The sequence below is a fragment of the Leopardus geoffroyi genome, chromosome A2 (genome assembly GCF_018350155.1).
Source record: "Leopardus geoffroyi isolate Oge1 chromosome A2, O.geoffroyi_Oge1_pat1.0, whole genome shotgun sequence".
Classification (NCBI taxonomy): Eukaryota; Metazoa; Chordata; class Mammalia; order Carnivora; family Felidae; genus Leopardus; species Leopardus geoffroyi.
The window spans coordinates 13,748,273-13,776,209 of NC_059331.1; the positions used below are offsets into that span (position 1 = coordinate 13,748,273).

General features: G+C 54.7%; 1 protein-coding gene across 1 annotated transcript in view; it reads right to left on the reverse strand.

Moving 5' to 3' along the window:
- The window catches only part of ELL (elongation factor for RNA polymerase II), an 86,837-nt gene that overhangs the window by 19,526 nt on the left and 39,374 nt on the right, over positions 1 to 27,937 (reverse strand). Inside the window, exons 3-6 of the mRNA XM_045496677.1 lie at positions 10,798 to 10,845; positions 3,753 to 3,874; positions 3,174 to 3,337; positions 795 to 1,069 (exon numbers count right to left, since the gene is read on the reverse strand). Coding sequence (XP_045352633.1) covers positions 795 to 1,069; positions 3,174 to 3,337; positions 3,753 to 3,874; positions 10,798 to 10,845 — 609 coding nt within the window. The remainder of the gene's footprint in view (positions 1 to 794; positions 1,070 to 3,173; positions 3,338 to 3,752; positions 3,875 to 10,797; positions 10,846 to 27,937) is intronic.

The window sequence follows — 27,937 nt, forward strand, 5'->3', positions numbered from 1 at the left end:
ATGCAGGTGAGCTGGCGGACAGAATCCCTGGAGGCTCGGCCACGCCTCCTCCGCAGGATGCGACTGTCATGCCAGCCACGTGGACCTCACAGCAGGGCTCCACGGTGGCCCATCCCCACTTCACAGCAAGGAGGCATCTGCGTGGTCTGGCTGATGTGACGAAGCCAGAGCGAGCCGTTCACCTTCCCAGGGGTCCTCAGACTCCCTCCGGGGGCTTTGGGAGACAGGCCCCCCCTCCCTCCTGCTCCAAAGCCTGAGCTGTGCCCTAATAGCAGGCTTCATCTGCTGACATCACGTTCAACCCCTCAAGAGGCACTGTGGGCAAGCTGCAGCCACACACGGAAGCCTGAGGGTCTCCACGTGAAGCCCCTTGCCCAGAGCCACGGCTGGTGTGTGGTAGGGACGCCCACTGACCGTGGAGCCTGTGCTCTTGTTAACTCACATATGCGGTCACCCAGGCTTCTTTAAATTCTAAAAGCCTCAGGCGGCGAAGTCTTTGCTGGATCCTCTGTGCTGTGCCCGCTGCCTGTGTGGTAGCAGACAGCGAAGGAGGAGCATGCTGACCTCCCTCCGAGCCAACCTCGGAGCCACTGGACAAGAAGCACCATGGCCAGCAACGTGTCCGTGACACCCTTAAGCCGGTCCTAACCCAGGAGGCCGAGGCTCTGAGGCAGGCCGCGAATCTTGGAAGAGATCCCAGGAAGGGCTCTTCCCAGCACCCCTGTGTCCAGACCCTCTGCCGAGGCCACTCAAGGTTGACTGAACCCTCCACCTGGCCCCGGGCAAGCACGAACCTGCTGGAGGAGGCCGTCCAGCGCATCCTTGTCCGCCTGGGCCAGGCCGTCCTTCTGCAGCCGTAGCAACAGCTCGGCCTTCCGATAGGGCCTCAGCGCCAGGAGGTGCAGCACTCGGTCACGGAAGGGCCTCTGAGACACCCCACTGCCCCCACTGATGCCACCAACACTGCTCTTCTTGATGGCACTCGCCAGGTTGATTGGCGTCGCCCGCTTCCGGGAGGGCACGGCGTCCGTGGCCCCCGGGGCTGGTTTCCGAAACTGAACCTTCTTGCCTGCAACAAGAGCCAAGGCATTAGGGATTTAAGGGGGTGAGGGGGTACGGCCTCTGTGTCCCTCTGCCTGGGGCTGATGCCGAACTCTGAGCGAGTGCGTGGACGCCTGCTGACAGCCGACAGCCCAAGGGGAAGGCAGCTGGAGCCCCATCCAGCCTGGCCTGCTCCGTGGGGACCTGGACAGCTGAGTACACCACCTACTGACCACACACAGCTACCAGGCCCTTGCAGGGCCCCAAGTGTCAGAAGCGGGAGCTGCAGGAAACAGAAGTATGTTCAGAGCTTTAATGGATTTCATCAAGGCCAGCCCGACCGCTATACGGAGAGGGCGGCTGATGAAAAGGGTGGGGTTCCTGAACGGCCAGAGGCAGGCGCCCCCAGAGCCCGCACATCACAGCACTCTCCAGCCACAGGATCCGGCATTCTCTTTTATGATAAAGGAGGAGTGGATAAAGGTATGGGGCCGCTTGGGCAGCTTCTCTGGAGACCCCGGGGTAGGAGCAGCTCCCCAGGCTGCAGCCCCGTCAAGTGCTTCTTGGACAGACCCAGAGTCCCGGGGGAGGGGGGCAGCGGCCCGATCCCCCACCCCCCTAGTGCGAACAGACTCCAGCACTGCTCTTGAGGGAGGGGCCTCTGCTCAGAATTTGTTAACTCCACCCTGGACGGCAGCACGGCCACTGAGGGAACGTGCACGGCCAAGTGAGGTCAGCGTGTGCCTCACGTCCTTGGGCCAGAAAGCTCTCCACAAGAACTTTTTGTTTTGCTCTCATCCCTTAAATCTCATTTGTCAAAATAATACCGGGAAGGAGTGCTGTCAAAATCCTTAGGGCCAGACTTTGTTCCCAGAGGACCCAGCTGATGGGCTGACGCAGGGTAGAGGAGAGGCCTGATGCAGTGGGACATACATGACTACGCTTTCAGAGGCCAGGAGGCAAGTGCTGCCACCAGAACCGAAACCAAGAACTCTCGCCGTCCCCAAAGTGGTACAACAAGCCACACTTTTGACCAAGTTTTTGGCTGAAGGACCCAGAAACTTACTAAGATGTATATGAATGTCCACATTTGCACGCTGAGGCGAGAGCAGGCAGGGGAAGCATTTCTGGATTCTGGCTGCTGCTCTCGGGCGGCTTTGTCCCCAGCAGCAGCTCACAGCCCAGGGCATGGGCTCCCTCGGCATGCACGGCCACATCCAGCAGGATGCAGCGTTCACTGGTAGCATGGACTCCTCCTGCCTAGGGTTTCGTTCAGAGCCAACCCCACTGCCACGCCAGTGAAATCACATACTCCTTTGGGGGCCTTTGAAATCCTCCCACCTTTTCTTAAAAAACAAAAAACCCCAAAAGCCATTAAGGTCCTGTTTGCTGTAAGCCATTTTGTGCCTTTCTCGGGCCTAACGCCCTTCCTCTTGGCCTTGAATCCTGATGACTCTTGAACTTGTCTGGGTCTAGGTGCTGGGAAGACTAAAGCAAGAATGGAGCTTCCTAAAAGTAAACACTTTTCATGCTGCTGGTGTCTCAACTTCACCAAAACCGTTTCCAAGCAGATGATGAGCTGCCAGAGCCTTCTCGTCCAGCAGGAAATCAACACATTTCCTTCCCAGTTGTGATGTGACAGGCCCTTGCTGGCCCCAACCCAGCAGCAGACTATTTGCCATAGGGCACATCTCACAATCGGCACCTTGCCGCTGGCCATGTCAGGCTTGGGGAAGAGCCAGCCAGGCGGGTGAGGGCAGGGGTGGCAGCTGAAGGAGGACAGACCCCAGCCCTGTCATCGAGGAGCGTGTCTATCTCCCTGATGGGTAGGGATTCCCGAGGTCAGAACCTGAGAGAAGGGCTCGTGGATTCGGAATTCCTGGAGTTCCTGGGGCTCATATTCAAACTGGGGAATCAGCAGATGCCACAGCCCCCAACAGACTCGGCCAGTACAACAGGACCTTTTCTGACCTGACAATGAGAGATGGCTCCCCTTGCTTGGGGCTGTACCTCTGTCAACCCATCATTCCCACTCCTGGCCAGGAAAAGCCCTCAGTCCCTCCTGCTCCCCACCACAGCTGCCCAGCAGGCATGAGCCCCCCCACAGGCAGAGTCGCAGGCCTCATCCTCACCCAGGTAGCGGCCTCCAGCCTTGATGACGATGGCACCACGGCTCCGTGTCTCCTCCTCAGCTTGCGCCATGCTCTGTCGTGCTTTCTGGTAGGAGTCATCGGTGGCACACACCGTGATTTTGTCCTGGATGCTGCCCAGGCAGTCCAGGTGAACATCCCCGTGGCTGCAAAACGAGGGGCCAGAAGCTAAGGTGAACTCCTGGGATGACAGGGAGACACGGTCTGGGCGCCCGTGCCCCCCCGTTACCCCCCAGCTGGAAATGGGGCCAGCGCTAACTTGAGCAGCATCATTTCCACACAGCGTATCTTAACCTGGAAAAAACAAGGGAACCCAGACCCCTGGGCAGAGGTAGCAGGCCTGCACCTGTGCCCTGGACACACTGAATGCAGCAGCAAGGCTCGGGTATGAGAAGGGGGATCTGGAATGGCCTGGCTGGCTCAGTCAGTAGAGCATGCGGGTCTTGATCTTGAGGTCGTGAGTTCAAGTCCAACATTGGGTATAGAGATGACTTAAATAAATACCCCCCTCAAAAAAAGAGAAGAAGAAGAAGGGGGCACTGCGCCCAGATGGGGCCTTACCTGGATACATATTGCTGGATGCAGTCAAAGCTGCCCTGGGGGCTGTCACGGCCAATGTTGGAGAGGTAGAAGGAGAAGGTCCGCGCCTCCGTGGGGCAGTCAGGCTGGGGGATGGAGATGTGCTGTATGGAGAGGGAGAAACATCACTGGGAGGTCCACATCACGGAGGGGACCGTGGGACGGGCCATCCATTGGACCCCAGACTGTCCCCCACAGCTTGACACAAGGAGGAAGTGCCAGTGCTTTCTAAGCATGGCACGTTGGTCTGAGGAGCACAGAGCACTTAGCACAAGCCCGGAGCCAGGGAGCCCACCCTGATCTGGGCCATGAGCCAATTTCCCACCCAGCAAATGGGGCAGATCTGGCCTGGGACATGTGTGAAGGTGACGTGAGACAAGACGGGCAGCAGTAGCTACCAGTGCACACTGAGCAGCCGATATGCTCCAACCCTTGCTCCCCTGTGGGATACACACTCCACCTGGATGTCCATTCACTGTCCTGCAGCCAAGACCAAGGCGGGTGCAGGCCCCGAGGGGCTCACAGATCAGCCGCACCCTCCCCCAACAAACCGTGACACGGTTACATGTGACAAAGGATGAATGTCTTGGTTAATAGAACCCTGACTTTGGACAGTGCCTGTGCAGAAGGGTGGGACAGCCTGACCGGCAGATAGACAGACAGCAAAGGTCCCGGCCAAGGTGCAGGGTTCGGTGCAGGTGGGATAGCATTGCACCCACAGGCCGGGGCGGCATTCCAGGCCAACCCTCACTGGGTTGAAGTCCTGGGGGCTGTGGAGGAAGCTGGTGGGAAGATCCATGCTCTGGTTGCTGGCCCATATTTGGGGCACCAGATGGGCCTCCAGAACCCTCTGTTACCAGTGGGGACTCCTCATAAAGTAATCCCTGGGTTTTGAGTGCAGGAGCTCAACACAGCTAGGCACACAAACAAGGGGGGACAGAAGTGGTAAACGGAGGTTGAGGGGGTGGGCAGGCCCCATTCAGGCCTTATCCTTGGGCTGCTAAACCACCTCAGTATGCCCAGGCCCTATTTCTTCTCCACTGATGTGAGACCACCATGCCTCCCTCATCAGCACTGGACCAAACATGGCCCCAGCTGAATTCCAGCCTTGCCCAGCTGTCATATGTAAATAAGGGCAGTTCAGCCTGAGACTGAGGACACGGTGGCTCAGGTCACAAGGAGGGCCGCTGCCCTCTTCACAGCCTCCCTCCCTTCACCGCTCCTCAGGGTGGTGTGTGGACCCATAAGGGAACCTGCACGTGCACCTGGCCTAGAGTTAGCCCCAAAATACTGAGTGACCTGCCCAGCCTGCAGTCAGTCCCTGCTCCAGACGTGCACAGTGAGAGCCAACGTGGCACAGACTGGCTCCCAGATAAGGCAGTTCAGCCCTGTCCTGCCTGTATGCGACATCTCCCTGTCTCACACTTGTGGCCATCTTGTGCTGCCGGCCCATCCCTTCTTGGATGTGACTTTTGTTCTCCATCATAGAAGCAGCCGGAACACGCGGCCCAGATGTTGAGGCTCAGGCTGCTGAGGGTCACTGCAGGAGACGCACCCAGAGCCAGATACGCACTGATGCCGTTGCCCAGAATGCAGCCGGAAGCTCATGCACCCCAAAGTCAGCAAGTCAACAGAAGCTTCCGGTGGAAGCTGACACCCCTGCCATCGGGTGGCTCTTCCTCCACCCGATCCTTGAACCTCCTCCTCATCTCATCCTGGCTCTGATGGAGACATAGCCTCCCCAGGCGCCACTTTCCATCTCAGTCTGCTCAGAGGACAGTGGCTGCCTCAAGGGCAATGGTCCTCACTGGGCTGTCACCCCTGAGAGGAGGGCAGGAGGTCAGGTCTCAGTCCCAAAGTGATTGTGCTTCTCTCTGGGTGGGAGCCGTGGGGACTCTTTGCCGTGACCCTTTTATGCCATCTAAACCTTTTCCACACAGGTGTGCGTGCCTACCTCCAAAATTCGTCCTGGATGTGGGGGTCCCAGCACAGAGCCCGGAGGTGGGTTTGTGTAGCCACTGGGGCCACAGGATGGTGGGAAACCCGGGGCTTGAAACTGATGCATGGGAGAACGTGATGCTGCTGGGGACAGGGGAGACACACACAGAGGTCTCCAGTATCCTTCAGGACAAAGGCGGGGACACCCGAGCGGGGGAAGGAGGAAGGCAGAGGGGAGGTTTGCTGGGAGCCTGGTGTGGCCAGGTCTCTCGGCCCCATCGCCGCCCAGCACTACCACGGCCTGAGGACTCCTTTGGTTAACGGGCAGCTTTGCTGCTCCTCAGTGACACTGGTTATCGGTTACCAGTCGGTGGGCACTGAGCAAGGAAATTCCCCATCTGGGCATGAATAGACCAGGAATGCATGGCTTTCTCTGTGCCAGCAAAGAGCTTGGCACATGTACCAGGATGTGGCCCAACAGTCAGCCCTGCTCAGCTGCAGCATGTGCCTCCTGGACCGAGTCTCGGCTGCCCCACGGGGGCCACCATGTGGCCCTCAGCTGGCCTGGGCATGCAGGTCTGGGTGCCTCTAAGGTCAGCCCTGACTCCAGGTTATGGGGGCAGGGGGAGTCACTTTAAACCTAATCGAGTGTCTGTGCACACAGACCCAGAGCAGCAAACAGGCTTGTCCTTCCTGGGCGGCCCTGAGTGCCTCTGAGACCTGTGAGGGGCACAGGTCCCTGCCAGAGCCCTTTCACCTCCTCCTTTTTATTTATTTATTTTGAGAGAGAGAGAGATTGAGAATGTGCACATGTAACCAGGGGAGGGGGAGAGAGAGAGGGAGAGAATCCCAAGCAGGCTCCGCACCGTCAGTGTGGACCCCGAGGCAGGGCTCAATCTCACGAACAGCGAGATCATGACCTGACCTGAAATCAAGAGTCGGACACTTAACTGACTGAGCCACTCAGGTGCCCCTCACTTCCTCCTCCTTTTGAAATCCATCCTAAGTGGGGCCTGCTTCCCACCCCCCCCCCCCCCCCCCCGATCTGCAGGTGCAGGCGGGAGCTGTGAAAAGGCACATCAAGTCCTGGTGGCAAAAACTGGCGGGGGAAGGGCTCGATATTCCGTTCCGGTAAGAACAAGACAAACAGGTACGTACAGGAACCCAAACTCCAACTGACCAGGTTCTCTCTGGCCAGAGGAGGTTCCAGGCAACACTTGCTTTCTTAGTTATTTTCGCTTCCTAAAGAAGCCTCAGAATAAAACATGTTCTGGGTAAAGAGAACTACGGTTGTCCAGCTGAACTTGACTTCCAAGAGCAAAGCAGCCACTTCGGCCCAGGGGCACTCCCTCAGCCCCAACACCAGGGTGCATTCTAAGCACCTCCCTGCATTCCAAGACCCACTCTCATGCCCTCACTCACCGAGGATGCTCAGAAGAGGGAGTGCACGCCCCTGCCCTCTGCTCAACCTTGGCACACAGATGGCTCCCGACTCTGCAACACCCCATTTTAGAAATGTTTTAGACTGTTTTCAAATTGTCCCTGTGACAACACGGCAACAAGCACCCTCGTGCCTCAATCATGTGCACATCCCGGACTGCTCCTTCAGAGTTGGCTCCTGGACACACAGACAGAAACTGGTCAAAGGCTTTCGACCAGCCCTGCCAAACTTCATTCTAGAAACTGCAGCTCAGGCAAATGCCGCAACGCTAAACTGCCCTGGATACCACCCCTACTTCTCTTTTTTCGTCAACTGAAGAGTTTTGGGGTGGGGCTGGCCAGGTGGAGGTTTCTTTTCCCCTCTGGAGGCTGACTTTTCACCAGCTGTCAGACGTTCACAACGCAGAAGTGAACCCCAGGGGCACCTGGGTGGCTAAGTCGGTTAAGCGTCCGACTCCTGATTTTGGCTCAGGTCATGATCTCACAGTTTGTGAGTTCAAGCCCTACATCGGGCTCCGTGCTGGCGGAGCCTGCTTGGGATTCTCTCTCTCTCCCTCTCTCCCTCAAAATAAATAAAATAAACTCAAAAGGAAAAAAAAAAAAGTGAGCCCCAGACAGCAGAGGGGCCCAGGTCAGCCAGCTCAGTGTCTGGGAGAGGGCGGGGAATGCAAACACAAACATGTACGTGGCAATGAAACGGCGATGAACACTTTGCTCTGGCGCATGACACCCTAGAGGCCAACACGCTACAAGTGAGAGACCTGGCAAATGCCATTAGTCACCCCAAGGAACTAGCCAACGCCAGGGCCCGGCCACACACCACAACCTCCTCAGGCAGGCCTGGCTCCCATGGTGCTTACAAGCATAGGCAGGGAGGTGACCAGGCCAGATCGGACTCCCACCACCTCGCCCCCAGGCAGCGCTCAACACTGAGGTCCTATGCTGGCTGTGCACACCAAGGGGGACATGCACTAGGGGCTGAGTGAGCTTGCTGTGGGCTGCAAGGACACTGGTTTTCTAAGTCCTTATTACCCCCCCCACACACACAACCCCGAAGGCAGAGAGCCCATCTCCTGGGTGAGGAGGCTGAGGGACAGTGAAAAGAACTGGCAAAGGCCCCTGAGCCAAGAGCCTACAGACCTTCAGTCTGTCAGCTTCATGGGCCTCTGGGAAAGACGGTCCTTGTCACGCTATGCAGAGCCTGGAACGTGGACTCAGCCCATGGACCACGAACACTGAATGGGCCTGCCCAGCCCCGCCCCTCTGGCCTCCCGTTCCTCCCACCCCTCTGGCCTCCCGTTCCTCTCTCTACCCAGCCTACCTCACTGGCCCCATCCCCACCCTCAGCTATACACAAGCAGCTCAGCGACCAGGAGAGGTGGGAGGGGAGAGCCCAGGCACCCTGCCTCCTCTGGCAGCATGATGACTATGCAGATGCGGCCTGGCCAGGAAAGCGTCTGCTGTGTGTCCAGCACCAGGCCAGGCCCCTCACACCTGGCAGGGAGTAGGGGATGCATCCCATCACTGCCCAGGAAGAGAAGGATGACGTGCAGACACGGAGGGCAGACCTAGTGCCTGACCCTTCACAGCAAGCAGGGAAAGAACAGCACCCCTCCTCTCTACCTGGCACAGCCCTCCCCAGGCTCACAAAGGGAAGAGTGGAGAACTGTGGCCTGACTTGCCCAAAGCTGCGGCACAGGGCCTCTGTACCCTCAGAACCTTCTAGAAACTCTGTTACACATGAGAAAATCCAGAAGGAAGGAAAGTGGGCAAAGCATGATTCTGACTCTAAGGTGGCAGGACCCCTGACTCGAATGGATGTGGCTCTCAGGCTTTGCACAGAAATTTGGGTGACACAAAACATGGCCCAGGAGAACCTCATGGTGCTTCCGTGAGCGGCCGTGTGGTGTCCTGCTGACCAGAAAATGCTGCTCACAGGATAAGCCATGGCTTTTAGTGGCCCTTTCCATGCATCTGCTTCCTCATCTTCCCGACTACAGAGGGTACAGCATGACTATTGGCCACCAGAGGGCACCATGGGGCCGGCCTGGCAGCAAGCCGAGGGAGCCCTGCCCCCCAACACTGACCTCTGCCCCTGGGGAAATGTCCCAGGGACAGTAAAGGGAAGGCTGCCACAAGACTGATGGGACCAAAGAGAGGTGCAGAAGTTCCAGAGGAGGAACTGGGGGAGCGAGGAGTCTGGGGCCTTTCAAGAGGTCTTGCTGACTTTAACTGGTCTTCGCAATAATGTCAGTTCAGTTCAGTTCACGTGTGCACCTGGCCAGGCCTCAGCCCCCGGGGGCATCATGAATGCTAATGTGGATGGGGGTATTCTGTAGATGTGGTGGCATCCACAACCAGCTGACTTTAAGAAAGTGACCCTCAATGGTCTGAGTGGGCCTCACCCAAACGGCTGAAGGCCTTAAGGAAACTGAGGTTTCCCTGAGGAGAAAGAAGGTCGCCTATGGACCACAGTGCCCATTCCTGCCTTCCCCATGGATGACTTTCAGCCTCACCAGCCCCACAACTATGTGAGCCAATGCCTTGCAATACATCTCCTTGTATCTATGTATCTGTACACACAGACACATGGATGTTCTAGAGGCTCTGTCTCTCTGGAGCACCCTGGCAGGTGCGCAGATCTTCTTAAGGAGGCAGCCGGCCAGCTGTCAGGTGGAAACTAACTGATTTAGACACTTGTGGCAACCCTTCAGATTAAAAAGAGAAAAAGAGAGAGACAGACAGACAGACAGACTTGCAATAAAGACCACAATAAAAACCAGTGTATCAAGGTATGTTTGGTGGGTGAGGGATTTGGGGGGGGGGGGGGGGGGAGGGGGCAGGGGTAAGTCCTAAGCCTTGGGAGGCAAGGATTGTGGACAACTAATCCTTTCTTTTATTCTCCAATTTTTTTCTGTAAGGTGGTCATTTAGAATGAAATAAACACATTTCACAAAAAATGGGAGTGCTGAGTTTCTATACCTACCCCCTGGGCCAGCAGCCCAGTACCAAAATCAGACACCCACGGTCCCAGGTCCAACAACAGAGACCAGCTTCCAGGGAGGCTACAGCTCCAGTCCCACTTGGCCTCTGGGACACCTCAGTTTTTTTGTTTTTTGTTTTTAAATTTTTTTACATTTATTTATTTTTGAGAGACAGAGCACAAGTGGGGGAGGGGCAGAGAGAGAATGAGACACAGAATCCCAAGCAGGCTCCAGGCTCCAAGGTATCAGCACAAGAGCCCGACGTGGGGCTTGAACTCACAAACTGTGAGATCGTGACCTGAGCTGAAGTCGGACGCCCAACCGACTGAGCCACCCAGGCGCCCCTAGGACACCTCAGTTTTGAATCAGCACAGAGATCAGATCAGTACGGGGGGCCCAGGAGTCATTGGCTACAGGAAGGAAGTGGAGAGACTCTGAGGGGCCACTGGACAGAGAAGCTGCATTCGCCCCAGACAGCCTCTTGGTGTGGCCCTGGCTGTGGGACCAACCTGGCAGGCCTCAGCTTGGCACAGGCCCTGGCCTGACACAGAGCCGGATGGGGCCAAAATGCTGCCCCCAGCCTGCCTCTGTGCCCAGCAAGCCATGACAGGCAAGACAGCACACTGGTCACAATTCCAAATACGATTAAGACAAAAAAGACTCACCCCTTGACTTCCCTGAAATCGGATTGACGGTCTCAGTGAAACAGAATCCTGCAAAAAAGAAAAACAGGAAAGTGTCATTAAGATATCTGTAAACCCAGGGATTTACTTCCCAGTTGTAGAAAGAGTAGTGTAAGGACAGTGCTTTCAGGAGAGGCAAGAGAAAACACACACACGCTGAAAATGCCAGGAAAGGTCACTGAAACAGAATTTTAAAGGATCGGCAGTTCTCGGATGCTGTGGGGGCCAGGTATATAAGAAGTAAGAGTGGAGACACAGGCAGTGGGCAGTCCTTCACTGTCCTCCCCAAACCAACGTCAGCCCAGGCTGTCCTGCCCCGGAGACACCCTCTCAGAAGGGAACCACCATGGACAAGCACCACTGTCCAGAAGGCAGGCTGATGAGGTGATGTCCTCGCCCCCCACACCCCACCCCCCCACCCCACCAAACACCCTGCCAAGACAGGGCCCAATGCCTGCTCAGTTCCCACGTCACAGCTTCAGAGCAATTTGTCACCGAGCTTGGGACGGCGGAATTTCCAAATGTCACAAGAAAAAATATACTTAAAAACTCAAAATACTTGAAGCTTCAGCTATTCAGAGATCAGCCTTCTGTCAGAATTTCAGAAAGAACATGGGTCCAGATGGAGGGTCGCACCTCTCTTTCTCACCCATCTTGGGCCCCAAGCACCCACCTCTGCACAGCAGATACCGCCCCACCGCGTGGTCCTAGTTTGTCACCACAACCCTCTCCCTCAGCCCCCAAACCCACCTGGCCTCTGTGCCCACTGTCCTCCCCAGCCTTCTTCAGACGGCAGGCAGGGTCTGGGCTCTCCCACCTCCAGTCGAGCCCCACCTGCAGTGAGGCGAGGCCCTCCCACCTGGCCCCCACACTCCCAGACACCAGGGGTCTGGAGTGGCTACCTGTCTGCTCCCCATCCAGCATGTCAGGCCACCGCAGGCCCTGGGATGAAGGAGCTCTCCAGATTTGTGGAAAGAACCAGCCGACGGGGCACCTACGTGGCTCAGTAGGTTAAGCGTCCAAATCTTGAGTTTGGCTCAAGGTCATGATCATGATTCCTGAGACTGAGCTCCACACTGGGCTCTGGACTGACAGCATGGAGCCTGCTTGGGATTCTCTCCTTCTCTCTTTACTTCTCCCCGTCTACGCTCTCTCTCGCTCTCTTTCTCTCTCGCTCTCAAAAAATAAACATTAAAAAAACCCCACTAATAACACAAAATTAAAAAAAAAAAAAAAAAACCAACGGGCATGCTGGCCTCTCGGTGCCCATGGACCCATTAGCCGCTGGGGTGAGGGCTGCGGTTGTGTCGCAGACATGGCTCAGCCAGCATGGACCACGCAAGCCACGCATGTACCCCTGCCCTTTTTGTTTACCAGGAGCCCCTTCTTTACCCAAAAATCTCAAGGATTCTGTCATCGGGAGCAATTTGTCACTGAGTGTGGTGCAGCAGAATTTCCAAACGTCCTGAGAGATCACACCGAGCACCAGCACTTACCTCCATGGGATCAGACACCCTAGAAGCTACCCTATACTTCCAAAGCACATCACCTCTCACTGCCAGGCCATCAGATATGGGACGTCCACCAGCCCCTTGTTCTGCTCCAGGACTAGAAACCTGCCCCTGCAGGCACAAGGCCCACTGTGCTTTGGAGAAAGGAGCCAGGCTTCCCCCAAAGCAGGCTCAGGACCAGCTGCCCCATCCTACAAACCACAACCTGACCCCCGCCTGGGCTGACGTTCAGAGAATGAGAAACACAGCCCCTGTGGGGTCCCCGGCCTGGCTGGGCTCTCGAAGACACGACACTTAGGCAGCCTTTGCTTGGAATTGGGTTAAAGAAAGAGACCAAAAAGAAAACCTGCAGGCGGCCAATGAGCATGTGAGAAGAAGCTAAGACTCATCGGTGAGGCGCAGGCTTTGTAGGGAGATACCGTGCACCTATCAGAATGGCTAAAACAAAAAGGATGATACCCCAGACATTCATCTCTTGCTGGTGGGAGCATACAAAGCACAGCCACTGTGGAAAACGGTCTGGTAGTTTCTCAAAAGGTTAAACACAGTTACCACATGACCCCGAATTTCCACGCCAAGGCACAGACCCAAGAGAAATGAAAACATAGATCTACACAAAATCTTATCTACAAATGTGCACAGAATTACTCTTAATATCCAAAAGGCAGCAACAATCCAAACATCCATCAACTGGTGGACAAATTCCCAATGGACACAACATGGACAAACCCCAAAGCCACTGGCTAAGTGACAGTACCTCAACATGTGACATCCTGCAGGTATGAATCTGCTCATATAAATCTCCAGAAAAGGCAAAACTAAAGAGACAGAAAGTCAATCAGTGAGTGCCTGGGCTAGGGGTGGGAGCGGCAGTGGCTGCAGATGTCGGAGGCAACTTCTCAGGTGGTGTAGTCACTCTCATGGACTCCACACCTAAAACGGGTACGTTCTGTGTGCTGTCGACACACCTCCATGATAGCTGTGACCTGTCCTCAGGCTCACGGAGGGTCTCTCTCTGAAGACTCCTGGGCTTTGAGCAACATCACCCGAACACAGAAGATTCCTGAACACCCAGGGGAGATACTCTGGTCTGGTAATCGTTTGCAGTGCAGGCGTGATATAAAGGAGATGGAAGTAAATGGCAGAAAACACAAGAGCACCACAGCAAAGGCGATGTTAAGACCGAGCAGTCCTACAGAGCTCTCTACCACCATCACCGGATCATCAAAGGCAGGAAAGCAGGCTGTTCCTGGCAGAGGGAACAGCAGATGCAAAGCCCAGAGCAGAGGTGTGGGACGCCGCGGTGCACCCCCCGGTCTGTTAGTCCAGACCCCCACACAGGAGTCAGCCAGGGACTAACTCTAGTACCGTGTGTGTCTTTATCAACACAGGGCAAGGTCTGTGTCCTCCAGGGGCTTGGGGGACAGGGGACATGACAACGGTGATGCTAGGAGTCTGGATATAGAGTAACAGTGGGGAGGAACTAGAAAGAGTGCACCTCCCTGGAAAGAATTCCACCAGGGCGGCCCCAGAAGTTCCTGGCTGACAACCAGCACCCACACCAGCTGGTGTGGTGGGTCACCCTCCTCCTGGACCACATGCTCCCCGTGGGCCATTTAGTGAAGCATTTAACCGGCTTGGTTGCGGTCAAGCAAGTTATCCGGAAGACTCCTTTCTTGCAGTCACTCATTTCCCAAGGGCAGTGGCTTCACCCATTGGAGACGTTGGCAGAGAGGCCTAAAAACCCAGGCTTTCTTGACAATGCCAAGTGCATGCCCCCATGCGACGAGGCTGTCACCACAGAACCAGACTCCTGGCTATACGGGCTCTCATGGTGTCTCCTCCCTCCAGCAGGAGCACCAGACCCTTCTTGTCAATAGCAGAGCAATGCACTCACGCTATCGCATCCACACTTGGGTGACTCCCCACAGGCCCTGTCTAGAGCCACTAACAAAAAGAGGCTCCAGGACAAGACCTACCAGAGTTCCGCCCGCCCCGTGCAGGCAGGGGAAAGGGGCCCCACCTGGTAAGACGTTAGAACAAAGGGAGAAGCAGCACCTCAGTGCCCTCACATTCACTAGATGACAAAGTGTATTCTAACGGCACTCAGGCCACGCCATCCAACACTGGACAGCCAGTCACAGCCACAGCCACACTTAGGGCCTGGTAGGGCCCACCCTTGGTAATCTGGGTTAATAAGGCTCCCTGAGCCACTGCGGCTCTTACCCATCAGCTCCTCCACCCCAGGGCAAACTACCTTGACTGTTTTTGGTTTTGTTTTTGTTTTTTATTTATTTTGAGAGGGGGAGAGAGCCCGCATGCATGCAGGGGAGGGACAGAGAAAGGGAAAGAGAGAATCCCAAGCAGGCTCCACGCTGTCAGCGCAGAGTCCGACGTGGGGGGGGCTCGATCTCGTGAACCATGAGATCATGACCGGAGCTGAAATCAAGAGTCGGACATTTAACCGACTGAGCCACCCAGGTGCTCCTACCTTGACCTTTTGTGCAGACTTTCCACACGGGGCACCTGCTGGCCACTGTGCACTCCACCCCTCCGCCTTAAGATTTCCAGGAAGAAACCTAGGTGCCAGCCGGGCCACCTCTCCACGGGCTGCAGGAATTCGGTCTTGGAGTGTCCTCTATACTGGCATGTGACCATCCCACCTGCCACAAACTCCCAGCTCAGAGACCCAGCAACATTTTAATGAAGCACAACAAAATGAAAATTGTTACAACAAGGTTTTAATCTTACAGAATTTTGTAAAGGGTTCTAAACTGTACTGAAACCTCGTGTGTGTCTCCACACACGAGTGTGGCCTTTGGCACACATTATTTTGCCCGGGGAGGGGGGGTGATACTTGCAATGGAAATCTGTTTTTAGATCAAAGTATGGGTTTTATTCTTCTAAAAGGAAGTTCTCAACTACTTACTGTAAAGCAAATACACTTAATTTGAATGACTCAAAGCACATCTAGCCTGTCACCTCCAAGAACCTACTAGAATGAAGCTGGCTGCATCATTCAGCAGTTCTTAACCCTCCCTCTGAGTCAGGTTCAGGGTGGGGCAGGTAGGCTGAGGGGAACCCCAAATGCTGTGCATCCCTGTGGAAACCCCAACCACTGGGTCAAGTCACATTGACAGAAGTGGCTTTCAGCATGTGGGGCATCGCCCCAGCTTCCTCCCTCTGCCGTCTAACAAAGAGGTGCAACCATCTGGGCTTCTTCCCGCTCCAACCAGCAAGCTGCAGCAGACACCAACGTGGACCCCCACTTGGAGGTCACTGGGTGTCTGCTGGGTACACTGGGGACACAAGACCCAGCAAAGGCCTGCTGCGCCTGACCCCCGTGGGTGGCCAACGGCCAGTGGTAGCAGAAGCAGCCACAGCTTTGTTCGCACCAGCAGTGCCGCATGCCGCGCGCAACGGAAAGGCCTGCTGGTCTGAAGCTGGCTGTTCCCAAGGGCTCCCAGGGAAACACGGGCCGGGCAGCCTCCAGGCCCTAGGCTAGCAACTTCCAAATTCCTACAGGCAACAACACACACCCAAAGCCGAAGATCCAACACCTAAGAACAGCATGCCTGCACTTCCCCTCACTTAGCGGCCTCCACGGCTGGTGAAGGCACAGAACTCAGTGCCATCCGGAGGTGGGGCAGCAGGGGACGAGGGCACACGCACACCAAAACATGTCCTACAGGTCACAGGCAGAGAGCTAGCTGCACTTTGGGCTTGTCATCACGAAACTCCACGACAAACCTCAAGTCACAGGGAGGGTCAAATGACTTGCCTACACCCACGAGGGCAGGATTCAACCCTGCCTGCCACCACTAAGGCCCACGTTCTCCGCAGTGGGTGATACACAGCTGCAATCTCCTTTTTTCCGAGCCCTTTAGGGGCACGCAGGCTGACCACGAAAGGACCCAGCCAGGTCCGCTGCAGTCACCTCTGGCCTTCTGTCTAGGGATTCTGGGGTTCAGGCCAGTGATTCATGCCCTCCACTCCACTGACAGGAGGTTGGCCTTTCCTCTTTGGGAGGCCATGGTCGGCCACCCAAGTCCAGGGAACATTTGCTGGATGAACGGAAGGGCAAATGAACAGACGGCAATCTCATCAAACCCTCTCAGCCCTTCACAAGCAGACACTTACATAAGCGGCAGATAGACTATCTGGGTCCAGACATGCCACCTACTGGCAACAACAAGGGTGGTGGACAAAAAACATCCAACAACAATTTTCGGATAGGGGCACGGGCAGCACTAGCCAGAGATGTGCAAGAGAAGGGAAACAGCTAAGGGAGTCTCTGACTGCCCAGCTCACTGCCTCAAGAAACTTTCCAGATCACAGGCGGGGGAGGCTGAAGGGGCTGGATGTGTAGACAGAAGCCCATGGAGGAGGGCGCAGCACAGAAGGATTCTCCTGGAGCCTGCACAGGGCCCTGAGCTGCTGCCCACAAAGGCTCAGGGGCACTTCCCAAGGCAGGGCCCCCAGGATGTGGCCTGGGACATGCCATATGTGGCCAGTCCAGGGGAGTCCTCGCTGCACCCTGCTAGGCAGTAGAGCTCAACTAATCCTCTTCTCTCAATTCCCCTTACTAAAAAAATCTCAGAAACAAGCTTCCGTGGGATCAGCTGATCCACCACTAACCAAAGTGCCTGTCAGAGGCCACGGCAGAACACGCTTCAAGAAAGACAACGAAACCCAGCACACAACCCCATGGAATTCACAACACTCAGTATCCAAAACCAAAGCCTCCAGACATGTTGAGGCTATAGGAGAATGTGACCCCCTAACACAGGAGAAAATGCAGCCAATGAGAACAGACTCAGAAAGGCCAGAGATGATGGAACTGATAAAGGCTTTACTTTAGAGCAACCATTATATATCAAAAGTGTTCAAGGGCTGGGGTTCCTGGGTGGTTGGTTGAGCGTCTGACTTCGGCTCAGGCCGTGATCTCACAGTTTGTGGGTTCGAGCCCTGCATGGGGCTCTGTGCTGACAGCTCAGAGCCTGGAGCCTGCTTCGTATTTCGTGTCTCCCTCTCTCTCTCTGCCCCTCCACCACTCACGCTCTGTCTCTCAAAAATGAATAAACATTAAAAACATTTTTTAATTAAAAAAATGTTTAAGGACTTAAAAGAAACTTGAACTGGTGAGAAGAGAAATATGAGGCATAAGAAGAGAGCCACACAGAACTTCTAGGGCTGAGAAATGCAATATCTGGAAAGAAAAACTCACTAGGAAGGATTACTATTAGGCAATGTGGAAGAAGAAAGTTATGAACCTGATGACAAACTAACAAACACTATCCAAAATGAATCACACACAGGAAAAAAAGTCTATGGAAAAGTGAATACAGCCTTGGTGAACTTCGGGACAATGGTACCAAGAGTTCCAACATATGCATAACTGGTATCCCAAGAGCATGGTATCTGAAGAAATAATGGCCCAGATGTGAGGAGCACAATAATTCAATAGATCCAAGAAGCTCCAGACGGAAAACAAAGAACTACGTCACAGCATACCATAAGCAAATGAGCATGACTGCTGACTGACATGCTATGAACCAAGAAGCAAAGATAAGACTCACAAGGCCCAGTATCAAAAAAAAAAAACAAAAAAAAAACAAGCCTGGAGACCGGGGAAGGACATCTGTAAAATACTGAGGAAGAATAATGCCAACCCAGAATTCCTTATCCAGTGAAAAGAGAAGGGGAAACGAAAACTTGTGCAGACAAAGGCTGAGAGAATCTTTGCAGTAGATCTGTACTGCAAGGAAGATTCTGAAAGTCCTTCAGGAGGCAGGAGAATGACACCAGATGGGCCCGTGGCTCTGTACAGAGGGTAAAAAGCACCGGGTTACAGGGAATGTGTGTATGAACATGAAAGACTTGTTCTCATTGTGATATTTCCAGAGAAGACAACAGTGGGGGGGGGGGGGGGGAGGGCAGGGGGCACCTGGCTGGCTCAGTCAGTTGAGCATCAGACTCTTGGTTTCAGCTCAGGTCATGATCTCATCGCCTGTGAGTTCGAGCCCTGCATTGGGCTCTGTGCTGACAGCTCAGAGCCTGGAGCCTGCTTTGGATTCTGTGCCTCCCTCTCTGCCCTTCCCCTGATTGTGCGTGCGCTCTCCCGCTCTCTCGCTCTCTCTCAAAACTAAATAAACATTAAAAAATTAAAAAAAAAAAAAGGTGGCCATGAGGCACAAGGACTGGGGTGGGGAAGATGGAAGCAAACCTGAGGCACAAGGTTAACTGGAGGGCTGCGCTCTCAGTGCCAAGCTAACCCTGACCTCCCTTGAGCCCAGGCCTTGGGGGAATGGAGTAGCCAGACTCTGCACCTTTGCCTGCTGGACACGCTGGCCATGCACCTCCAGCCCGGCTGACCACTTACCCCTTTATGCGCTCAAGGGGCATTTCCCAAGTGCCTCGAGTCCCAGGCCATGCCTCACAGAGCATGGCATGCAGGGCAGGACAACTGGACACAGGCCACCCACCATGGGGCCATGATTACACACAGAAGGATCCAGTGAGGGATCCAGTGCACACGGCAAGAGGGCAGACCTGAACCAGGGTGGCAGAGGCTGGCGCGGAGATGCTGAGCAGCACAAGAGCGGCCCTGGGTAAGAAGGCGTGGCGCAAATGGAAGTCCGCGGCGGTGTGATGGGCACAGGGCTTCCCCGGGGCTTGTGGACCCCCGACAAGGTGTGGCACCGACAGTGCGGAGCAAGTGGCCAGAGCCCCGTCAGAGATGCCTTCACAGCAGGACCAGCGGTCACCCTCTGGACCCACCTGGCCCGGCCGCCAGCAGCTGGAACGCCAGCAGCTGGCAGTGCATGGGCTCACCATGCTACCATGGCCCGTCACTGCCTTCTGGCTGGCTGCTCCCTGCAGGGGACAACATGGGGCCAGGGACACACCATTTGTTAGGGGAGCCCTGTCACCCTATTACCTCACCTACTCAGCAGGACAGAAGGCGGACATGCCAGGGAAGGTCCAACAGACTAGCCCGGGTGCTGCCCATTTCCCTGTTGCCTTGGCAGCTTTTGGGTCATTCCCCAGACTGTGATTAGCAAGTTATCAGGTAACACGACTTCCTATGACAGTCTCTAGGACACACCTGTCTGCATGCATCGCGCTCAGTAAGTGTATGGACTGCACTTCAGGCCAGCAATGTTACACACAACACCTCCAGTCTCTGCAGACCCTCTGAGGGGTCATGTCATTCCCACCACAGGCTCAGAGGTCATACCCTTTCCCAAGGCTGAGCAGCCCAGTGACTGCAGCAGGCATGGAGCGGGGTCTGGGCCCTTGAGAGCCCCACCCCAGCTGTGGCCCTATCAGGACCCAGCGTAGGAGAACACCATCTCCTATTAGGCACGTGCGGGGTTTGAAACCAGGAGTTCGTTGGGACCAGTGTCGCTGTGCTTCGGCCAAGAGCCCAGGGTGAATCAGGAGGCCTGGTAGGGGTGGGCAGCGAGGAGGCCTCACTACAGAGCACACTGCAGTCTTCTGGCCCCAGGCAGCTCCTGCAGGTGTAATAAAGATGCTGATGCAGGTAGGAAGAAACAGGCAGCATGCAGGGCAGGGCAACAGGCAGCCCCACAGGAGGAGGCATGGATGCTGCCCAAGGCAGGCCCCTTTACGCCAGGACCGGGACAGGGAGAGTCAGAACTTCACCATGGCCAGAATCCCCCTTCTTCTCCCCATGGAGAAGAGCACTTCTTGGGTAAAGCAACAGGAAGTGTTTACGAACTCCACCTCCAGGTCCAGGAAGCACCCTAGGTAGGCACTGAGTTACATTCAGGGTTCTTAACCAAGTGATTCTGCCCCGGGGGGGACATGGGCAATGTCCAGAGACATACTTGGCTGGGGAGGAGGGCCCTCCTGGTCTCTGGAGCACGGAGGCCAGGGATGCTGTTCAACACCCCACAAGGCCCACAACAGGCTAACTCCAGAGTGATCTGGCCCCAGACGTCAGCAGTGCCGAGGCAGAGAAGCCCTGAGCTAACTGCTGTCATGAGGAAAGCAAAGGGGAAAGCAATTGTCAGAGCAGAACGTGGGCCATAACGTGGGCTATTCCACGGGACAAATGACCTGGTTTCTTCAACAGATGGATGGCACAAAAGGAAGAAGGATGGAGTGCTATAAATTACCAGACTTGACACACACATCACGTGTGGGTCTGCGTGGACCCAGCCACGTGAAGGCAGCCTGCAAGGGTGCCTGGGGCTGCGCCTCAGGTGCTCTCACTGAGCTGCATAAAGACTGTCTGAAAAAACCAGTTCCTTTCTGTAAACATTCAACTCAGTCACTGAAAAAGCCAAGAGTGCGATGAAAATATGACCGGGATTATTTTACAAAAACTCCAGCAAAACTAAACAAAGTTGGGGAGGGGTGACTTGGGGAAGAGTTGAAACGAGAAGGGTCAGGCACTCACAGAGGGCAAGGTTGGGAGATGGCATGGGGCCAATCGTTCTCATCTCTGTCATTTCTTCACATTAACATTCCCATGTGAAAGGTCTATTATTTTTAATTTTAAGTTTATTTATTTCGAGAGAGAGAGGGAGTGCAAGTGGGAGAGGGGCAGAGGGGAGGGGGAGAAGCCCAAGCAGGCTCCACGCTGTCAGCACAGAGCCCCACGCGGGTCTCGATACCGCGAACTGTGAGATCATGATCTGAACTGAAATCAAGAGTTGGTCGCGTATCTGACTGAGCCACCCGGCACCCCCATGTGAAAGATTTAAAACAAAAAGTGCACACATACAAGCCCTCCCACACCACACAGAATGGACACGGGGCAAGGCCAGCAAAACGGACAAGCACTGAGTCTGCACGTCATCTGGGGAAGAGGGGCAGGGCCAGCAGAGGTAAGACAAGTGAGGACTGGTCTGACCTGGACACAGCCCCAGGATGTCTGCCACTGGCCTTGCATAAGCAGCAGCACCCAACGCCGCCCCTCCCAGTTCCGGAGTGCCAACTCTTCCTGGGGAAACACGCTCCCTGTAATCTACATGGCCTGACCCTCGTGACGCAGAGCCACCTGTGGAAAATGACCAAAAAGAAGGCATCTGTTCTTCCCTAAAGCCTCTGTCTGTAGGACTCTGCAAACACAAGTGAAGTGCACCAGCATTTCTTTGGGGCTGTGATCAATCAATCCTCTCCTGAGCAGTATGTGACCAAGAAAGGGGGCAGTTAAGTCCTGAGAAAAGGCCTGGCTGCAGACCTCCTGGCAACCGTTCCCACCTGCCCCCCCCCCCTCCCCTGCCTCTTTCCAGTAAAGCACAAACAATTGGGAAACTCTTTTCAAGGAATCCTCCCTGCAACTTCCCGGCAGATTCTGAGCAGGATGCCGAGGCTGTGGAAAGTTTAGACAGTGTCTGTGGCCGTGAGGGGCCATTTCCATGAAGTACAAACAGGGAGAATGGCAGCACATTCATCACTGCGTGGAGGGACACGTAAAAGCAAGAAGAGATTCCAAGCAGCCAAGAGCCAGGTGTAAATCAGGACCCACACAGTAGCCAGCACAGCAAATATTTCTACCTAAATTCATGGACGTGCACAGAAAGTTCGAGGATTAGAAAAAAAGATGCAAATCACCTGAAACTGTGACCTGGACAACCCCCCCCCACCCCCCCACCCCCCCACTCCCCCACTCCCGTGTGTTTTGCTTGCTCTTCTTGGGTCAGCAAATAAAGGCAGACCAGAAGGACCACCTTCTTTCCGCAGAGATTCCCATGTGCCCATCCATACTCCAACTCCCCACCATGCCCGGTCCCTGGCGATCGCCAATCTGTTTTCTCCTTTTCCAGGTTATGTATATGGAATCATGCTGTATGAGTTTCCTGTGACCACTATAACAAATCACCACAAACTTGGTGGCTGAAAAGAAGAAAAATGTATTCCCTCTGTGTCCTGGAGCCCAGAAGTCTGAAATCAGTATTCCACAGGCTGAAATCCAGGGGTGTGCAGGGCCACACTCTGTCCAGAGGCTCTAGGCAGTGAGCCTTTCTCGCTTCGTCCAGCTTCTTGGGTCTCTAGGCATTCCTCAGCTTGTGGCCACATCACCCCAATCTCTGCCTCTGTAGTCACACCACCTTTTCCTCTGTGTCAAATCTCTTTCTGCCTCTTTCTTACAGGGTTACTCGTGATTACGTTTAGAGCCCACCCAGATAATTCAGGATGATCTCCCCACCTAAAGATCCCTACCTTAACCCCATCTGCAAAATCCTTTTTTCCATCTAAAATCACATTCACAAGCTCTAGGGGTTGAGTCTTGGACACTGATCAGACCCCTATCCAGCTGACCACACACACTTCGCAGAATGCCTCTGAGATTCACCCATGCTGCTGTCTCCAAAGTCCATTCCTTTTTACCGTTGTTAACCTACTGTATTATGCCAGCGTGTTCATCCGTTTGCTGACTAAAGGACACAAGGCTCATCTCCTATCTGAAGGACTAATGCATAAAGCTGCTATAAACATTCACATATGGGATTTTGTACGGACATGAGTTTTTGTTTCACCCAGGAGCACAACTGGGGGTCCTATGGCAAGTGTCTGTTTAGCCTTATGAGAAATTGCCAAATTGTCTCCCAGAGTGGCCCCATTCCCACCAGCAATGAGGGGAGTCCAGGGGCTCCCTATCCACACCAGCACTTGGCATCCTCGGCTGTTTTACTTTAGCCACTCTCATAGGTAGGAAGTGGCAGCTCATTGTGGTTTCCGTTCGCATTTCCTTATTGACTAATGACGTGGAGCGTGTTTCATGGACTAATTTGCCATTCTTTCATCTTCGTGGGGAAGCGGTACAAAGCTGCAATGCATTTTTAAAAACTGGGTCGTTTTCTTAGCATTGCATTTTGAGAGCTCTTTATATGTCTGGATACAAGAGTTTTATCACGCGAGTTTTGCAAAATCTCTCCCAGTCCATGGCCTTTTTATTCTCTTACCAGTGTCCTTCAAAGAGAAGTTCTTCATTCTGATGAAGGGGCACTTACCAATTTTTTCTTTTATGGGACTTGTTCTTTGGGGTTATAGCTACCCCTTGGCTTTTCTGAAATAGTCCTGTTTTATGAAAATCTAAATCGCCATTCTTACCAACGTTCCCTTCCTTTCCCAAAAAAGAAGCTCTAGGGAACTGCCAGGTCCAGCCCCCTCGGCCCAGTCCCCGCTGAAGTGTTTCTCCCAGATGCTCGTGTCTGCACACTCCCTGGATCACGACCCTGGATGCTCCCTGGATGCTGACCACTTGGACACCATCTGGTTTCGGCCTTAGGACCCTGGCGGGTTGGGCCAGGTACCGTCCTCCCACCACACCCGCCCTTTGCCCTGAAGTACAGCTCTCACTACTTCAAGGCCTCCATACTGGTACAGCCAAGTTGGGCCTGGGCCACACGGGGCCAAGATCATTCCCCCGCGGGGTTCCCTGCGTCCCCTCGTGTATCGGCCGACACAACCACCCTTAGGTGCCCAAAGCGGTGGCCCTACAGACGGGACACTGAGTGAATCAGCACATAGGGGACATCAGGACACAGGAAGTGCAGAAGGACCCATGGGGCACGGTCGGGCGCATGCTCCGCTCAGATGAGGGTGGGCAGCATCTGAACCCTGACCAGAACGGGTACTACATGGGCTCGCTGGGCACAGGCTCTGCACAGAAACTGCAGCCAAATCGAACACAACAACTTGTGGTATCTCGGCTGGCAGCCATCATGAAGCCCCTTCTTCAACTATCCAGACATCAAGGTTCCCACTGTTACAACTGAGGAAAATGAGGCAGAGAGAGAAGACACGGCTGCTGGAGGTCACAGGTGGGGCTGGGGTTCTCTGAGCTGTGCAACCCGCGCCTGGGCCTGGGCCTGGCCCTCTTTTCAACACCTCTGTCTCATTATTTCATCTTTCCCATCTGCCTTTCCTCAACGAGAAAAAGTAAGAAGCCGCCCTGCCTCGATCCTTGCTACACGCCCCCAGCACACACAGCCCACAGTGCTGAGCACAGCCTGTGCAGGGGCCAGGCCCACACACTGGACCCGACCCCTCTGTCCCCACGGTGGCCAAGGGCCGAACCTCCAATCTCATTGCTCCTGGGACCTGAGACTCCTCTGTCTGGGCAGAAGCCAACCTCGGGAAGGTACGTCCTTGGCCTCTTCTCTCTCTCTTTCTCTCTCTCTCTCTCTCTCTCTCTCTCTCTCTTTCTCGCCTCAGTCCAGGAACACAGGAAATGCAGATAAACGAGCAAGAAAGCACACAGAGCACTTTGCACCAAGGCTCTTCTGCCACAGCCTCATGAGGAGCCTGAGTGCCGAGTGGGCTTCTTCTGTTTTTCTAACTCGACTAACACTCATCATACCAGGCACTGAACTCCGTGTCGAACTTCACTCCGCCCAGAGCCGGTGGGCAGGAGTGGGGAGCATGACAGCTCCACTCCCCACACAGCTGAGAGAGGATCAAGTGACAGTGGAGGAAGCTGAGGGCCTGACCTAGGTCACGGGATCCTCTGGGGCACAGCCTGGGATTCGGGCTGCCCAATGCTCCACATCTCACGGTGGGCTCGGCTTGCTTGTCTCCCATCTCATCACTGCCCCCTGCGAAGTGCCACCAACTTGCCTCTGGAGACGCAGGCCCAAATCACAGACAGATTAAAGCCCTGGCTGCAAACTCAGACCTCTCTTCCCTTTGGGGTGCAATGGTACCCCACGGCCTCTGGCCAGTGCCCACTGAAACATCACCCTCCTACATCCCTGTCACACACACATGACCTGCAGCTGGGAGCTACCAGGTCAGGGACCTTACCCAGCCTCAGCGCTCAGTGTGGATCCAGCCTCGTCACCTGGGCACGCGTTCTGAATCCACAGCCCCTCCACCCCCTCCATCCCCAGTAAGCCTCTGGGTGACGCCAGCCTCCAACCAGCCTGAGTATCAGCTCCAGGCCGTGCTCAGCACCCTCTGCCCCCTTTATCAGGGTACTAGAGTAAATCCTAACTGCTCAGGAACACAGAGAAGGCCGACCCTGCCATCTGCCACCTGGGGCGCTGGGAACAGGGGCTGCCTCTGAGCAGAGCCAGCCTGTATGCAACTGGGCCAAGGAGGCTGCCTCTGCCATAAGGCTGGTTCAGACACTTGACCTGGGACCACAGGGAGAAGTTCACCTGGGAAACCCCTTCCAAGAGCTCAAGAGACAGCCTGAAGGCTTTAGGGGAAACGTGTGGACAAGCCAACCTCTCCAGAGAGCTCAGTCACCCTCTCTCATTCTAGAAGCTCTAATATTTTGAGCCAGAACATTCCAACATCTCAAAGAGGTGTCAAAATTGTCTGGGGCTCAGGGCCCACCCACACGGCAGTTCTGAGTCCCTCAGTCACTGGCAACACGCTCTTGCTGACATCAGAGGGAGGGCACCGGGCCCAGGGCTCGGCCAGGGCTACTCTCTAATGTGCAGACAGGAGGAGAGCAGAGTGGATGTGATCAACGCGTGTGAGGTGGTTACACTGGGCAGTGAAGCTGCAGAAGGCCGACCCGGCTGCCTTGAGCCCATGTCTTCCTTCTTCTGGAGGAGTGTGCAGGCACCATGCAGGGAACCAGGCTTGGGGTTCCGGAGTCAGGCTCACAGCAGCCAACTAGCTCAGATATAGGCCCTTAGTTACTAGCTGCACATCTCAGGAAAGCTCTCACCCTCACTAGGTCTGACGCAAAGCATGCTGCATGAAATCCATGTATTTCTAACTTTGGAGAAGCAGAATCTGACCTGGCCAAGGTCGTGCCAGGCTAGGTCCCGCAGGGAGGCTCCAGGACCAAATGACACCCTGTGTCCTGCACCCACAGAGCGTCACCAAGTCTCCTCAATGAGGTCCCCTGTGGTTGCCAGGCACTCAGGTTTCATCACTATTAGAGCCAAGAACAGATCAGTCCCTTCAGATCCTGGCTTGGCTTCCAACAGGCCCAATTGTTAGTCTTTGGGACAACAAGATCCTCTATCACCTAGATAAACAGAATGGACCTTCCTGGAATAATCTGGACTTTCAGACTCTGGATGCCCAGGAGCTGTGGAGCCCAGGGGGACAGAGCCCATCTACCCATCCGGCTATACTCTCAGCCACTGGCTTCAGACCTATTCCAAGAAAGGCCCTCTGCCTGCTACTCCCACCTGATGCTAAGTATGGCCCTCTCTAAGCACTGACAGTCTGGCTGAAGGAGCAGGCATCCTCAGCTACCCTCCACCTGAGGGCACCTGGCAGATGAGCAGTGAGTGAAGTCTGTCCCACCCTGCTTCTCTCTGCACGTCAGCTGCCACCTGGCTCCCATGACACAAAAGGATCAGCCCTGTTGCTGGGTTAAGTCATGCATAAGCATCCCCCAAGATCCACCAACTGAGTACTCCCTAGAGAGATGACCATCCCTTAGAGCACACTGCCCATGAAAAATGGTGCCGAACCGGGCTCATCCTCCAAAACAGACGGGGCAGCGGTGCCCGTCCATCTCTCGTGTGGTGAAGGCAGAGGGCAGCATGTGCTCTGCCAGGTGTCTAGTGCCCACCTACCCTCCGAAGCCTGACCGCGGGGACCCCCTGTGTACACGGTCACGCCTTTCCGGGGCCAACTTCAGGCAGATGAGGAAACTGAGGCTCAGGGAAGCCAACCAACCTGCTCGAGGTCACCTGCTCAGTAAGCAGCAAAGCACGCAGCACTCGAACCCAGGACTCCCTCAAATAAGGAGGGAGCAGGCCCTCTACTATGTGGGATGTGTCTTTTCTCCTGGTTGCCTTTCTTCCACATCAGCAGGGTCATGCTACTCTGGACGTGCCTGCTTCCCTCCCAAACCGGCTGACCAGCATCCTCAGCTGGAGCTATGCGGAGTGCTCCCCATTTCTGCAGGTCTGCTTTCCTTAACCCGCCTGCTGGGGAAGAGTCTTGCTCCGAAAACACATTCGTGTTCAGCCAAAAGTCTGAAACTGTCATAGGCCTTTTTACAGAACGTTTTGTCACCTGCCTAAAAACAAAAGCGACTGATCTCAGCTCGAAGTGACAAGATGAGCATCATGTATTTGCCAAGAGCTGATGCGTCCCAGAAACCAGGAGGCAGCTCAAGTTCTGCTGAGTGAACTGCAGACCCAGGTAAGAGCAGTGTAGGTGTGCGCGCGGAGTCCCTTCCAGGAGCTGCAGCACAATCCTAGGAGCTTAGAAGAAGCTGAAGCTTGTTTTGCTTTTCTTTCTTTTCTGTTTCTTCTTTCTTTCTTTCTTTCTTTCTTTCTTTCCTTTTTTATTTTTTTTTTAATTCACAAGAACCTTTCTTGGTTCTCTCTCATTTTTAAAAAATTTTTAGGGGCGCCTGGGTGGCGCAGTCGGTTAAGCGTCCGACTTCAGCCAGGTCACGATCTCGCGGTCTGTGAGTTCGAGCCCCACGTCAGGCTCTGGGCTGATGGCTCAGAACCTGGAGCCTGTTTCCGATTCTGTGTCTCCCTCTCTCTCTGCCCCTCCCCCGTTCATGCTCTGTCTCTCTCTGTCCCAAAAATAAATAAACGTTGAAAAAAAAAATTAAAAAAAAATAAAAAATTTTTAAATGTTTATTTATTTGGGTTTTTTTTTTGGGGGGGGGGTGCAGAAAGAGAGGGAGACACAGAATCCAA